This window comes from Centroberyx affinis, unplaced genomic scaffold (assembly GCF_046629955.1).
Source record: "Centroberyx affinis isolate AG114_WGS23_722 - 3 ecotype Tasmania unplaced genomic scaffold, CSIRO-AGI_Caff_v1 ptg002560l_1, whole genome shotgun sequence".
Taxonomy (NCBI): Eukaryota; Metazoa; Chordata; class Actinopteri; order Beryciformes; family Berycidae; genus Centroberyx; species Centroberyx affinis.
This window is the reverse complement of record NW_027280770.1, coordinates 247,484-262,990: the sequence shown is the minus strand read 5'-3', so window position 1 is coordinate 262,990 and position 15,507 is coordinate 247,484. Positions and strand designations below refer to the sequence as shown.

Here is a 15,507-nt window from a genome sequence, read left to right as displayed (position 1 = left end):
ATGATATATAACAGTGTAAGAGCATAGGGATTTTAACTTTTAACTGGGTTATATTTACATCTGACATTAAAATGCATCTCTGGTCTAAAAATGTCTAAAAAAACAAAAGTTTGTTGTTAATGCGGCTTTTTGAGGTTTTTTGTGTGATCAGATCAGTATTATAGTTTTATTTACCCGCACCTTACATACTTCAACAACATTCAGTGCATCTTGGGTGTGTACCTGGAATTTATGGGTTTTTGCTCTATATTTGCTCCAAATATAATCCGTTCTCCAAGGAGTAACGCTCACTCACTGTACATTTAATGAAGTCTTATAAATTTATGTTCCTTACTTTAAACTTTCTCATGTGTGTGTGTCTCATGTGTGTGTGCCGTACCTTCTTCTCAGCCTCCTGCTTGGCGTACTGCAGCAGCAGCGGCTCTCTGTGTTTCTGGTAGTAGTCTCTCTGGCAGCGGTCCGACAGAGCCGGCTCATTGGGCAGGAAGTTGCTGGCCCACACCTGTGATGTCACAGGAAGCAGGAAGAGGAGGGAAGAAGAGCACAGTGAGTTGGTTCCTTGGATGTATTGGTTTACATGACAGAAACCTCAATGGGACGAGATTAGAAGGCAAAATTACTTGCTGGTTGTTAATCGTTTGGAGGGGTGTGATGGTATATTTTGTTGTGTTGGACTGTGGAGTGTGTGTGTGTGTGTGTGTGTGTGTGTGTGTGTGTGTGTGTGTATATACTGTATATGTATTACACATTGTTTAGCAAGTTAAACGGGCAATAAGTAGCCTATGATTTTTACTACCCTACAGCACAAAATGACCCTAAAAGTTTTAATAATAAAACTGTATGTGCGGGCGGTTGGCTGATCAATACCTATACTTTGCCAGATGCTGAGATTTCTGGCTTTCAAAACTGAGTTTCTGGCCGTTTTGGAACAAAAACTCCCCTTGGACTGGAGTTTGAAAACACTCTTGATGGTCACACATTGCTTAATGCCCCTTTAAGAGATTTAACAAGTTTGTAAGTTCGTAAGCTACCAGGAAGTCTCTCTGTCTGCGCTTAAATTACTGAAAGACAAGGCATCTCTACTTCACTTACAGTTTGAGAAAAACATCACTTGGTCGGCATAAAATCTCAAATTACAGCTTTTTATTAAAGATTCACTATGTTAAAGGCACAGTATGGAAACCAATGCAATTCAGCGTTACACTGAAGCTGTTACGTATTGTTACCTGTTGTAAATGTTTGAGCAATATCCACCCCCCCCCCACCCCCACCCTCACCACACACACACACACACACACACACACACACACACCTACAAAACAGGTTTCCTGATTGTGATTACGAACATCCCTCTGCGATGAGATTCACAGCCTTAATGTGATATTTCTGCTATCTGACCTAGACAAACAGATTTTGCAAACACTCCATCAGCCACCAGTTGGTATTCTGCATCAGCTAATATTCACTCCAAATATGAGATTGGTGTTTCGTTGTAAATTCCAAATCAGGCGGGCGGTGTTGGTCCTAAAATATTTGAAATAAACCTTCCTGGGGAAAATAGAAAATAGAAAGTTTAACGCTCCAAAACAGAGGGGTTAGGTCATTCGTCTGAGTTCCCCACCTCCACAAACAACACTATTCCATTTTCAATCACGCTTCGGAGTAAACAGTTTTAGGCTGCAAAATTGGCTTAATATATATGCCATTTACCAGAAAGCTTTTATGGAAAACAGCGAGCTTCACGGCAGATATTCAAAATATTATGTTCACAGAGCTCTCACATTATGGTATTTTAATGGCCATAAAAGCATGCAAACAAAGACCGCCAGTTGACTCTCTAATATTTAAGTACTGACTTGCTCCTGAATGTTAAGTCGGTAGTTGAGGTAACGGTTAATGAGGCTTTGAACAGAAGCTATTTAACATGCGGGCTTTATTAAAATTAGCAGCTACGCTAATGCAGTCAAATACGGACTGCAACACTCAACAGTGTAAGTGAGACCTTCACCAGAATATTGATTAGTTACGAAGTACTAGACTTTTAATTTGAATAGAACTCAAATCTAATGCTGCAATAATGTGTGTGCTCACTGTGTGTGTGTGTGTGTGTGTGTGTGTGTGTGTGTGTGTGTGTATGGCTGTCTGTTTTATCCAAGTTACTGGACAGGAGATGTTTCTTTAGTTCTTTTGGCCTCTAGCCTGGTTTCTCTACAATATTTGTCCACTTAGTATGACTTTCTGTATTTTCCTTCTCTGTTATGAGAGCAGTAGGATTATAAATCATAATAGAGTAATAATAATAATATATTTTCTAACATTGGCTAAAGGCAGTACCATGATATGACACTGACAAAGAGACAGAGAGAGACAGACATTGTTTGTGTATGAGTGTGTTTTTGTGTGTGTGTACACTTATTCTTACTGTATCTGTGAATACATCTGCATACCTGTACACACCTACAGTTGTGTGTCTGTTAGAGAGTGTGTGTGTGTGTGTGTGTGTGTGTGTGTGTATTTATCCACACACCTGCCAACCTCTGTAGGTGTGAGTCTAGTTGTGCACCTGTGTTTGTGTATTCATGGCTCTATCAACTATCCAGCAGCAGACTGTTGATTCTCCAACAAATAAAGAAAATAGACTAAAGACAAAAAAAGAAAAGAAAGAGCTCTCGGAGCTCCATTCCCACCAGAAAGAACTTTTCAAAATCAAAAGGAGCTACTATTAAAAACTATTCCTTGTCTTTTGATCACACCCTCACCCACTTTAACTTAAGAAGTGTCACTATTCCTCTTCAAGAGTGGCATGCAAACTCTCATCATAAAAACAAAGATAAAACACATACTGAATAAAACAAGTCTGTTCCTGTGTAGCAGAAGTTTTCAATCGAATTGCAAGTACTTTACAGAAAGAATAGGCTATATCGTCTATTTACATATAAAAGAAAGAACATATTCCTCTTCCTGAGACAAAAAAAAAAAAATCACACTTCTATTTCTCAAAGAATGGACTTCATATTCTACTCAGATGAAAAGAAAGTAGCTCTATTCCTACAAGAGAGAAGTTATCAAAAGCTTCGCTGCCTGCAGAGCATGATCAGCTTTTTTCTGTTCGTTACTCTTCAAAAGTTTTGATCCGCGCTTGTCATGGTTTGGTCTGGCTGTACATTTACACACACACACACACACACACACACACACACACACACACACACACACACACACACACACACACACACCACACACACACACACACACACACACACACACACACACACACACACACACACACACACACACACACACACACACACACACACACACACACACACACACACACACACACACACACACAGTTTTATAAAACAGCTACAAAAAAAAAAAAAAACATTAAAAACTTCATCAAAGCTTGAATCCAGGTTGGATTTTGAAGCTTTTTGCAATTCTCATACCATAATACCTTTAATCTACTGTACACAAACAAAATACACAAGTACAAACAAACCTTTTACAGCTCATGAATATATCTGTAACATATATATATATAAATATTTTATATATATAATAACTTTCTCCTATCCTAGTGGTTGCCAACTTTCTGAAGCAACAAAGGCATAATGACCTGTGTGTTAAACATAGTGGGCTATACAGAAAAAAGTGAATAACAGAACGTAATGTGTCATAATTGCTGGCAATATTACCAATCTACATTGCTTTAACATGTTGCCCATGTGTCCCTGGCTGTAAGACCTGAGCTGCCTTAACTACATCAGGTGTTAATGCAGAAATGACTTCCAGGTTGTTTTGTTGGGGGAGGGGGGGATAACAATGAACAGGAATCAATGTTCTCCATTCATTTCCCAGGTTTCTGCAGGCTATAAACTGTATTTCATAGATAACCATGAATAAACAGGTAGATCTGTTTAAGAAAACCCCCACACTGTGAGTACATCATCATTTAAACCCATTTTCCATGGGGATTGAATAGATTTCCTGTTATCAGTGTTATATGGGTGATATAGTAGGTTTTCCCCAGGATACAGATGATATGATTCCCAGCCTGGCGTGAGAAACCAAGTGCAGTTTTGAAGTCTCATACTGCCCCCTGCTGTTTGATTACATATTGAAGCTGCAGCCTCAGCAGACAGTAACCAAGGGTTTTCCCTGGCCTTTGGAGAGTAAATTGTACACCGGTGGTGGTCCAAACCAAACACTACAGCAGGCCGATTTCACTGAGTGGCAGCTTCAACCAGAGAGGAGGAAATAATCAGTGAAATCAGCTTCTGCAAATCAGCCGCAGTGTTTGGTTGGGGTAAAACCCTGAATACATTTTTTCCACTTCAGAATACTCTGTTCCCTTCCTGCTTGATTCCTACACATTTTTCATTTCCTATTTCCATACTTTTTGCAGCCCTTGGTTGGATTTGAAGATTTTTGGCCACAGGACAATATGACAAATGCAAATTATGGCTGGATAAAACGATAATCACTATAAACTAAGCCATATCACTCAATGGCTGAAGATTAATTTCACAGCAGCAAATACTCTGCAGCAAATACACTGACTGACATTTATTCTGCACAACTACAAATAAAATATCTGATGTGGGTCGACAACTATATAAAATGTGTGGTGTTATGTGTCAGACCTGTCCTGAACAATATTGAACAGTTCTCAAACTTTTCCAAAATCTGTAAAGCAGCTAATTAGTTTTCCATACTTCCCTGTCCCAGAGGGTTTTTCCTGGGAAAGACAGAACCGACGTAAACCCTGATGAAGGCCATGAGCCGAAGCGCGTTGGTAATAAATATTTGTTCTCAGTACTGCAAGTGTTGCTGGAACCCTTTCTTTTCCAGTGTTACCTGCCCATCCCATGCACCTTGTCAGTGGCTGAAGTTGTGCCAGAATACGTCTTCATCTTCTAAAGACCTAACTGACACCGGGTGTTTAGAACAGAAAATATAAAGGCTTTCATGGCAAAACATACATTTATTTATATTAAAATGTCGCAGATTAGTACTTTCAGTGCTCCTTCTATCATCAAGTAGAAAAAAGCTGCAGAAGAAAATAACTGACCAGCGTGGAAAATTGCTCTTGGACTGGTTTGGCAACACTGCCTCCAGATCTACACGTAACTCCCTGTGGACTGAAGCCTGACATCCACACATGCGCCCGGCTCTGGCTGGACCCAATGCGGTGTAATTTGCATCTCTTTAATGGGCTCGGAGAGACCGCTAACCCCTGTCGACCGCGCCGCCGAGGCAGAGACTAATGTTGGCATCTCGTGACGCAGTTTCCACCTGGAAGCCAACTGGTGTCCGAGGGGAGATTACGACAAAAAAAAACGGGCTCCAGGAAGCTGTCCGACGCTCCTGATGTCGCTGCAGGCGCCGCAGCTTTCTGTTCTGAGCTGCTGTGTTAGCTTCAGGTGGCAGCATGGCGGGCCAGATGTCAGTCAGCTCTACAGAAGTCGACAGCGCCGTGTTAGCGGGTCACGGCTGGACGCTTTATCACGTAGGAGATCACCTTTCAGTCCCATAGATGTTGATCCCACCACATTTTGGAAAAAGGGGATATAAGTCATTGCTGAAGACTCCATTGTGAATAACTCTCTTTCCTATGGCTGTGTTCTTCACAATGTGGAGATGGCAAAACTTTTCAGTTTCTGTTTTTGATTGAGTTTTGTCTCTTTCATTGCTGGTTATTGCTGGCAATTCTCAGGCCATGACTATTTTGTTTTTCCTTGCCCACGTAATTTGTCGGCACAGCATCTCCTTTCATTGCTAGGCTGATGATAATCCGCTCTATCTCTCTGTTAAACTTAACAAACTAGTAAGTTGACGGTATTGCATAAGTGTCTAACACATGTCAAAGAATAGATAGAACAACAATGAAAAAATTAAATGTATTGTGAGAATGTTTGTGGTGTCAACATGTACGGTCCTGACAGTGACTGGGCTGCTGATTGCTCACCTCGGAGTAGAACATGCAGCTAAAAAGAGGGCAACCTGTATGTTTTTATGCAGATTTGGGGGAATTAGGATGTGCTGTGATGGAAAGTTGTCCTTTATGTTGCGTTTACACTGTGAGCAACTTGGTTGATGGGTCACTCTATTCTTTGTGCAGCTGCAGAGTTTTGAACAGGCAAACAAAGTATTTTACACTGGTTTGGTATTGCTGAATTTGGTAGCATTAATAAAAAATTTACTTCAGGGTTTACCTTTGACCCCAACTATGGATGCAGCTATTCTCCAAGCATCGTTTCTGAGACATTTATTCCTGTAGTCTTTCAAATAAAAGTTGTAGAAAACTGGGAAGCTTTGGATAGCTGATATCAACTTGTAGTCCATTTTGCACTTGCCAAGGGAGATTATTGTTCATGAAACAAAATCGCCTCAGTAGGGAAACAAGAAAGTGTGGAAATCTGATTGGTTGTTGACGGCTGATGACTGTGAAAAGTTCAGCCATGGCCAACAAGCTTGTTGTCTGTTCACACATCAGCTGAGTTTCCCCGCTCGCTCAGCTCTGTAGGAAATGAATGGACTTTCAGTGACTTGTTGGTCATGTTGCTCACAGTGTGAACGCACGTTTGTTTCCAATTTGTTGCCTTTTTTCCTTTTGTTTGTCTGACCTCTTGTTGACTTTTTGGCATAGGGTATAGGTGGCATGATTTATTTTCTAGATTACATGGATAGTTGATACATATTTCAGCTGTATTACCTAAAATCTGATATTTCTCTTTATAATTCAAAGTCTCTCCCCCTGTCTACCTCTTTCTGTTTCTGTCATTCTCTCTCCCACGCTTTCTCTCTCTCCTGAGATCTGAAGCACCCAGAGAGGTGACAGTTTGTCAGAAAAGTGCTTCTCTCACACCTCTCTCTCTCTAATAGTCTGTTGAGCTGTTAGTCTTGCCTGCATCACCTTACTTAATAAACACACACACACTAGAAGATACCTAAGTAGACATGCAGGTTCAAGCACTCAGAAAGAGACAAAGACACTCAAACATGCACATACACACAAAGTAGGTGCAAACAGAAACACAGTCACATAAACACTGGTAATTTCAGTGAAGAGCCAATTAACAGCTTCTATCCTAATGTTAAGAGGAGGAGATGAGGAGAGGAGACAAGAGAACAGAACAGAACAGAGACCTGTCTAGCCCAAAACTCTTGAATAAATCCTTTTAAACACATCTCAACTTGACTGTCACAGTGAATCCAAAGGGCCAACATCTCAGAAGTGCAAATTGGACCAATGTGACAGACAGCATTGTGCCTATGTGATGAAGAATTTGGTATTTGGTGCTTCGCTTTGAAAGCAGCAGGGATGAGAAAAGAGCTGTAAGATGAAGGTTCGGTGGTGCGAATGTTCTTCAACTTCAAAATCCCACTTTGAGGACATTTTGCTCGTACTTGCAATTGAAAATGCTGATTTAGAAATTAGGACTATTCTTAAGATTAGAGTTAGCAATTAAGTGATGCATGTGTGTGTGTGTGTGTGTGTGTGTGTGTGTGTGTGTGTGTGCCTGTGTGTGTGCATGTCACCTGACAGTGAGGGTGGGGGTTTGAACAACCCATCGTAGCTCCTTTATTCTCAAAGATCTAAAAAAACAAAACAAAACACAAAGATGAATACAACTATAAAAACATCCTGTTGTGCCTAATTTTGTTCTCTAAATATCAGCAGGTGTCCTTCACCAGGGTTTGTAAAACAATTACTCTACAAGCATACATATATAATACAATACACACAATACAAAAACACACAGAGAATGGCAATAACAGCCAACAGATTACTAACACATACAGCCTCATTCAGCCATACAGATGCAGAGGATCAGGTCATGTGATAAACCAAAAGTACACAATGCTTTCTCTGTCTCTAGGCTCTGCAGTAATGCTTGGCATAATCTGATCTCTGTTCATTCACATAACCTGTACATGTTCCTGGAAATATTTCTGTATATGAGCTATATATATTTCTGGAACAAATTTCATATTTCTGGACAAATTTCTGTGTGTATGCTACTTCCATCTGCAAATATAATCTGATAATGTGAATAGTCTACAATGCACATTTGCACGTCTGGGCAAAATCCTGTATATCCACTTGTAATTCTTTTTGAAAATGCAAACAGCCTTACAATGTGCACAACTGCACAAAATTGTTTGCATATGTTTTTCCATCTGTATACCTGATAATGTGAACAGCTAACGATGCACACTTGCATATCTGCTTCTGATTAATCGGTCAGTATTCCTGGACAAATTTCTACATGTATGCTACTTCCATCTGCAAATATAATCTGATAATGTGAATAGTTTATAATGCACATTCACTGATATGGGTAAAACTCTGAATATCCACCTGCAATTTTTGATAATGTGAACAGCTTACAATACACATTTACAATACACATTTGCTGTAATTTTTGATAATGTGAACAGCTTACATGCACGTCTACACAAATTGTTGTGCATATGTTCATCTGTATACCGGATAATGTGAAAAGCTAACAATGCACACTTGCACTTCTGCTTCTAACCTGTAACTCTGTCAATGAAAACACTGTATCTCTATCTGTTGCTGTATTCTCAGTATGTACTATAGCAAGTAAAATAGCTTGTATAATCTTCAGCACTCTGTTCTCTGTTCTATTCTTATCCATATCCTTCTCTCTGCTGCTGCAACAACCCAACTTCCCCACGGGGATCATTAAAGTTTAATCTAATCTAATGCAACACGCATTAAAATGAACAATGGAAAGAGCAGAACATTGAATGATCAGTGAAGTAGGAGCTGATCTGCTGCCGTTTGGCCCTATAGGGAGAATGAGAGCATCAGTCAGTGTGTGTGTGTGTGTGTGTGTGTGTGTGTGTGTGTGAATGTGTGAGTGTGTGTGTGTGTGGGTGTGTGTGCCCCGTACCTGAACCCAGGGGTAGGTGGAGCCTAGTTCCTCGACAAGCTCCGCCCACTTGTCAATCACCTTGACAACCTCTTCCCGTTTCATGAGGGGGAGGGTGACGTCGGACCACGGATGGAAACACATGACCTTACTGAGAGAAAGAGAGAAGATGGGAGGAAGAAAGAGAGAGATGGTGAGGTATATTCATTATTTTAAAATGTATTTTTTTTATTTGTTTGCCTTCTATTGATGTAAAGCACTTTGAGTTGCATGTTGTGTTATGAAAGGTAGACAGAATAGAAAGCAAGCAGACAGACAGACAGACAGACAGACAGACAGACAGACAGATAATCATTTCTGTCCCAAAAGCTCAGACAGAGAAGGTTAAAAAAAAATCAAATTCACTTCTACACCACTGTCGGCCCCAGTAGTTAAAAACACACAAAGATTAATCTATTGAAAACAGTCGATATTTTGACTTTCAGATCTGAGTCGCTGTTTTTCTTCTCTCTCTCTTGCTTTGTTTTCTCTCCCATCTTCCCTCTCTGGCTCTCAATTCTTCTTAGACTGTCTATTATTTATCATGAATTGGTTGTTTTTTGTTGTTCTGGCTGTAATAAATAAGTGATAAATGTGCTGCTACTGCCTTGCCCAGGTTTTTCTTTTAAAAAGAGAGATCTTTGATTTATTTTTTGAGAGTGACCTGGTCAAATAAAAGGTTAACGCGATAATCTGTGAGATTCTTGTTGTTTTCATTTTGTCTCCATGTTTGGTGCAAGGAAACATAAAACACCAGCGTTAGACAAATGGATGATGGACAAAAGCCTTTAACAGATCAGAAGCAATGAAGCAGAGGAGAGATGATCCTGACTCAAATCCAGCTAGAGGAATATGAAAGTGAAGGTGTTGTTATTGAATTCAACTGGGTTGAGTCTGTGCCTTTTCTCTCTTCAAGGAACTCTCATTTTCTTCCATCCATCTCAAAAATACTGACTTTCTGAAAGTTAAAACCACCTCAACTGTCAGTTTAAAGTTAACCTCTGATCAAAGTGTAAAGTTTTGGAGCAACAGGATTAAAGTTAATCTAGGTTCAAAGTAAAAACTAAAGTAAGACGCAAAAGAAGGTTTAAATTTAATATTGCTTAGTCTTAAAGCAGGTTTAAAGTCTGGTGCAACAGAATTTATTGATGAACCATGTGTTAGTCCATTTTAAACTCACCCATACATCGATAACGAGTGAAGAAACGCCTCTTTCTATCACTCTCACATTCACAACATCATCTCGTTAAAAGGAAGACAACTACATCAGAATCCCACAGGGAGATTTGATCGGAAACACACTCAGGTGTTTCTGTGGAAATACAAAATGATACCTGAACATGTTGTATTGAATTTTGTTCAGAAATGATTTCACATCACTATAGAGCACGAGCCAAGACATTGATTTCCAACAGAACAACATGGTTTCAGGGTGCAATTCAATTTTACCCACATTGTACAGAGGTTGCGGGTGTCAGCAGTAGACATCTGAGATCCTCAGCGTATATGCGTGTGTGTGTGTGTGTGTGTGTGTGTGTGTGTGTGTGTGTGAGAGAGCACCATGTGCGTGTGTATGTTTGTACTCTATACCTCAGGTGCCTAGGGAGACCAACTAGACAGTCAGACAGAGACAAAGAAGCGAAATTCCCCTCTACAGTCAGGCTCTTCTCTGTGCCGGGTAGCGAGTGCAGGATCAATAATTGAACATGACTTTAGTGTCTATGCTCCGAGCAAAACTGAATAGTTGTATTTATGAATTGTACATGCCTATTAGAGGAGCTGCTAGTGCTCCAGTGTGTGTGTGCTCGTGTGTGTGTGTGTGTGTGTGTGTGTGCGTGTGCGTGTGTGTGTGTGTGTGTGTGTGTGTGTTTATGGAGACAGGGGCAGAGAGCAGAAATCCCATTAACAGTATGAGTTTGTGGAGGGAAATGAAATAGTTTTTTAAAGGCCTCTTTATCCCACTTTCACACTAGATATACTATGTTCACACTATACTATGTTCCAGAGGTGTGACCAAGTCAACTTTGCTCGAGTGCCAAGTCAGTCTCAAGTCTCAAGTCTCAAGTCTAAATGTAGAAGAGCCAAAGTCAAGTCAGAACAGATCATGACCGGTGACATTTGATCAAACCACAAAGATTATATCAATAATTTATATTTACTCACATTGGAGACAAAGGTGACCAAGTCAGTCGCAAGTCTTGAGGCACAAGTCTCAAGTCAAGTCCCAAGTCTAAATGTAGATTACCAAGTCCAAGTCAAGTCCAAGTCATTAATGTCAAGTCTCAAGTCAGTCTCAAGTGTCGAGGCACAAGTCTCAAGTCAAGTCCCAAGTCTAAATGTAGATTACCAAGTCCATGTCATTAATGTCAAGTCTCAAGTCTAATTGTAGAACACAAAGTCAAGTCAGAACAGATCAAGAGTCCAGTATCAATTTAATATCTTAAAGAAAACTAAATATCTTGGACTTTTCAATGCAATATGGTTTTAATAGGATAAAAACTTGGTAAGAGCATCGTGAGTTTGATTTCTATAATCAGTTTCAACTTCAATAAATTCAATCATTCCATACAAATTCAGAAAACAGAATTTAAATTCAGTCGTCTGCTGGAACAAATCTCATCACTTTCAATCTAAGTAATTTACACAAACACAAGATCTCAAGTCAAGACTTTAGAAACCTTTTCAAGTCATCAGAGTAGTAGTCAAGTCTCAAGTCTTCTCTTCATACATCAAGTCAATTAAAATCGTGACTCGAGTCCAAGTCATGTGACTTGAGTCCCAACTTCTGCTATGTTCATGTTAATACCTTTATGCATTAGAAGATCTCGGCATTTTCAGTCGTTTCCATAGTAACATCTGCATGTGTAAAAATAGCCCGGGCTTGATAACAGAATTGTCAAATACACTCAAGAATGGTTCATCTAACTTGCCAAGTCCCTAGGGAAAGTTTCCGTGTCCTAATTTATAATTCATCCTTTTCATAAATAACTTATTAGCTGATTCTAATGCTGAGGAACGAATTGTGTGGTGAACAGGTTCCTCAAGTGGACAAAAGTGGGAGTTACAAAGTCATTTGAAACTACAAATAATGATTTCTCGCATCTTAGAATCATGACAAAATGTGTAAATGCAGTTGCCTTTAGTTGGGTTAAAATATCCCACAATTACAAATTAGTACACAGAATCTGAGGTAACTATCCTTTGTCCTATTTTGGCTATTTGGTTAAAGATTTTTTTATTTATTTATTTTTTTATTTAGGTGGAGTCAGGTTCAAATCCAGGCCATGATCTTGTACAGTAGTTTTCAATGAATCATTTTCATTCTAGCCTCTAATCAGAGACTGATTGACACCTGGGATGCCAGTTGAAAGCAATTAACTATCTGGTAAGAAAGAAAATCAGCTGGACTCTGGGTCCCGAGGACCGAAGTTGAAAACCATTACTCTAGCATCTAGTTCCACCTCATTTTATGGTAAATACGACTGGGCCATTGTTATGGCAACAGCTCCATCTGCTGGTGGCACAAAAGTAACACACATCTTACTGAGTTTTTTTGGCATGGTTCAAGATCCTGAAACAAGTGGCATGCAGTGTACTGATTAAAATTATCAGCTTCTTCTAATAGTTGATTATGAGCATTTAATGAATACTGCCTCAGCATGATTGTTGTAATTGCATGAATATGTTTCTGAATGCTGATTTAGTTGTTCATATATTTTAATTAATTATAGTTTTTAAAAAGAATGTTGCTAACGATGAATACTTGAATTAATTTTACCCTCTCAACTTTGGGTTAATTCACTCATGTTCTTGTTCTTCAGTGTTTCGATAAGTGCACTTTATGTGCCATTATAACTTAAACCCATTGAAAGTGTGATGGCGGCTTGTCAGATTTCCATTTGCCATCGGCCCTGAAGTGATGCGAAGGCTACAGGAGAAGACTGGGCCGCTGAAAGCTTGCAGGGTCTGGATGTATGTCTTTAATGCAAATGAATGACAATGTTTCAAAGATAACCGTAACATTACTCCTGTTTGTATCTGAAGCTTTGCTCTTACCAGACGCCCCTGGCAGCTTTAGACTGGAACAGTGGATGATTATCTGGACCTGAAAAACACAACAGAGCATATACATTGTTTTTTTGTTTGTTACCACAACCACTTACTGTGGTTGTGGTAATTTTCTTAGGAGGAACAAGTATCTTGATCCACCCTCCAGCCCCCTGAGCACACATGCTATTATACTACCAAATAATCTCAAATTTAAATTATTTTTTTTGCCTAATATGTAACTAAAGTACACCTCAAATGATTCTACTTAAGTGGAAAGGAAGTTGTAAAAAGTTGTATATGAAAAAATGAAAATGAAAAAATTCCATTAAAAGAAAAATATATGTACAATATATATACACAATATATATACAATGACTTAATTTTCCTATAGAGATCATTTTGAAAATACTTTTGCAGAATACTGCAAAAATATTTATGTTTACAAGTCATTTCATTTTTTTTCTCAAAGCAAATGAAAAAAATCTACCAATGATTTTACAAATGCAAATCAACTTAATTCAAGATTTTCTTGAATAATTTAATAACATAATCATGATATGACAGCATAAAGACAATGTCACTTATTTCAAGAAATTTCTTAAAACAAGTGAAATGACATCATGCCACTGGCAGAGTTTTCCATTTGTTTCATAAAAAATTGACACTTGACATTTTTACACTATTACAAATAATTTAATTAATTACAAATAATGAAACTTGTTGTCAAGATCAGCAGATTTGCAGCATCAGAAGCCACTCTACCTGGATCTGGAGCGTCAGGCTGAAGAGCAGGGAAGTCGTTGTCAAACACAAAGGTGCTGTCATAGTCTAAATTTACCTGGAGAGAGAGAGAGAGAGAGAGAGAGAGAGAGAAATGGGCTAATATATTTTGTTGTCCAGCATCTAGTGCCATTTATAATGTGACATAGTCTTTCCAAGCAAGAGTAACTATTGGCTATCAGATGTCAACATCCGTCTCCTTATACCCATAAACCCTTGCATTTTGGGGTTTCCTGTTGGTTCAGATTACATTCTCACTCCTAATGATCCACACTTGTTAGAGGACTCAGACTTGCATTTGCAGCCATCTTGGTGTGGTCATTTAGTGCTTCACCTGCATAAACAAACCAAACTACAGGAGTAAGCACTGAGGAGTTTGAATAAACCACCCAAGCATGTTTGGGGTGAACAGGACCACATGCTGTTGCTCTACACATTGTATGGTCTTGATGTGCGTGTGCTTCCTCAAAATTAGCTATCCTTATCTATCTGTTTATCCCTCCATCCTTACCTCTCCGTTGGCACGCGTGTTCCCGGGACAGAGCGGGTTCCTGGGGTCATGTCTGGGTACATGTTCCTCAGGAGGTTTTTCTATCTGTCCTGCCCAGGGCCTCTTCATGCGGTGGGCCGACACCAACACCCAGCTGTCCCTCAGAGGGTTGTAACGCAGATGCTGGTGCTCTGAGGAGGGGGGGAAGAGACATGCAGTGAGACAGGGGGATGTAAACTCCCAGAAGTGAACAATACACACACACACACACACACACACACACACACACACACACACACATATGCTTACAGACAAAAAGTGATGGAAAACTGAGAAATCAATTTAATTAAATGGAAACTAAGGGACCCAGAAGTGCACAACACACACACGCACAAAAAATCTCTTATCATACAAATTTGCCAGGGCACCACTACTCCCAAATGGAGAGAAAGGGACGCTGAACTCCATTCACAAATCTGGTAGTTTATTGCTGCCTTACTTGTCGGAGATCCAGATGCCAGGTGTAGCATGACTTAAGACATAATACGTATCGTTATGGTTTTCTGGTAAATTCGGCACGTAGATAATCCACCAGGCAGCACATTATTTCAATAAAATTTCAACTTTTAGTATTGGTTCACACTGCGTGCTCTCTACCGCCCCCCCGCGGTGTGTTTTGGTGCAGGAAAATTGTGGAAACAACAGGCGAACTAATTCTAAAAGTTGAAAATGTACTAAAATAAGTGCGCTATGGTGCAATGCATCTATGCCGAGTTGAAGAGTGAATCTTGACATTTCGTAAAAGGTCTTTAATTATGTTCCATCAGTTGTGTGTCTTTGTGGTTAAGCAGGGCAACATTAAACATTGCCAGATTTTGAATGGACTTTTGCTACAGTTTATACCTCCGTATAAGTTAGCTCCCTACCTTTCGGATCAAAGCTGACTTCCCCTCTGCTGCTCATGGCGATGAGTCTGTGAATATTGTTTGAAATCTCTCAGCTCTGCGATATCAATTCATGAAATCATTAATTATCTTTCCTAACTTTGACTACTTCCACTACACTGTTATGCTAGTTTGTCGGTTTGTCCAGATCCTTCCACTGACACTTCCTGTTTTTTGACAAGCGAAAACAACGCGCGATTTGTCAGAAATCAGCAGCGGATGAAAAATCTCCAGAAAACCTCAAATAAGGCAAAATATTTACAAAATAATGAATAATATCATACAAATATGTTTGAAT

At 39.5% G+C, this 15,507-nt stretch overlaps 1 protein-coding gene across 1 annotated transcript; it reads right to left on the bottom strand.

Moving 5' to 3' along the window:
- Positions 1 to 379: 379 nt before the first annotated feature.
- Positions 380 to 15,353, bottom strand: galt (galactose-1-phosphate uridylyltransferase; the record flags this gene model as incomplete). The annotated part of the gene is made up of 7 exons (XM_071534495.1): positions 15,192 to 15,353; positions 14,287 to 14,456; positions 13,758 to 13,833; positions 13,002 to 13,050; positions 8,928 to 9,057; positions 7,546 to 7,602; positions 380 to 502 (listed from the first exon to the last, which is right to left on the bottom strand). Coding segments are annotated over exons 1-7 (642 nt in total), but the record flags the coding sequence as incomplete, so codon positions are not given.
- Positions 15,354 to 15,507: the final 154 nt, after the last annotated feature.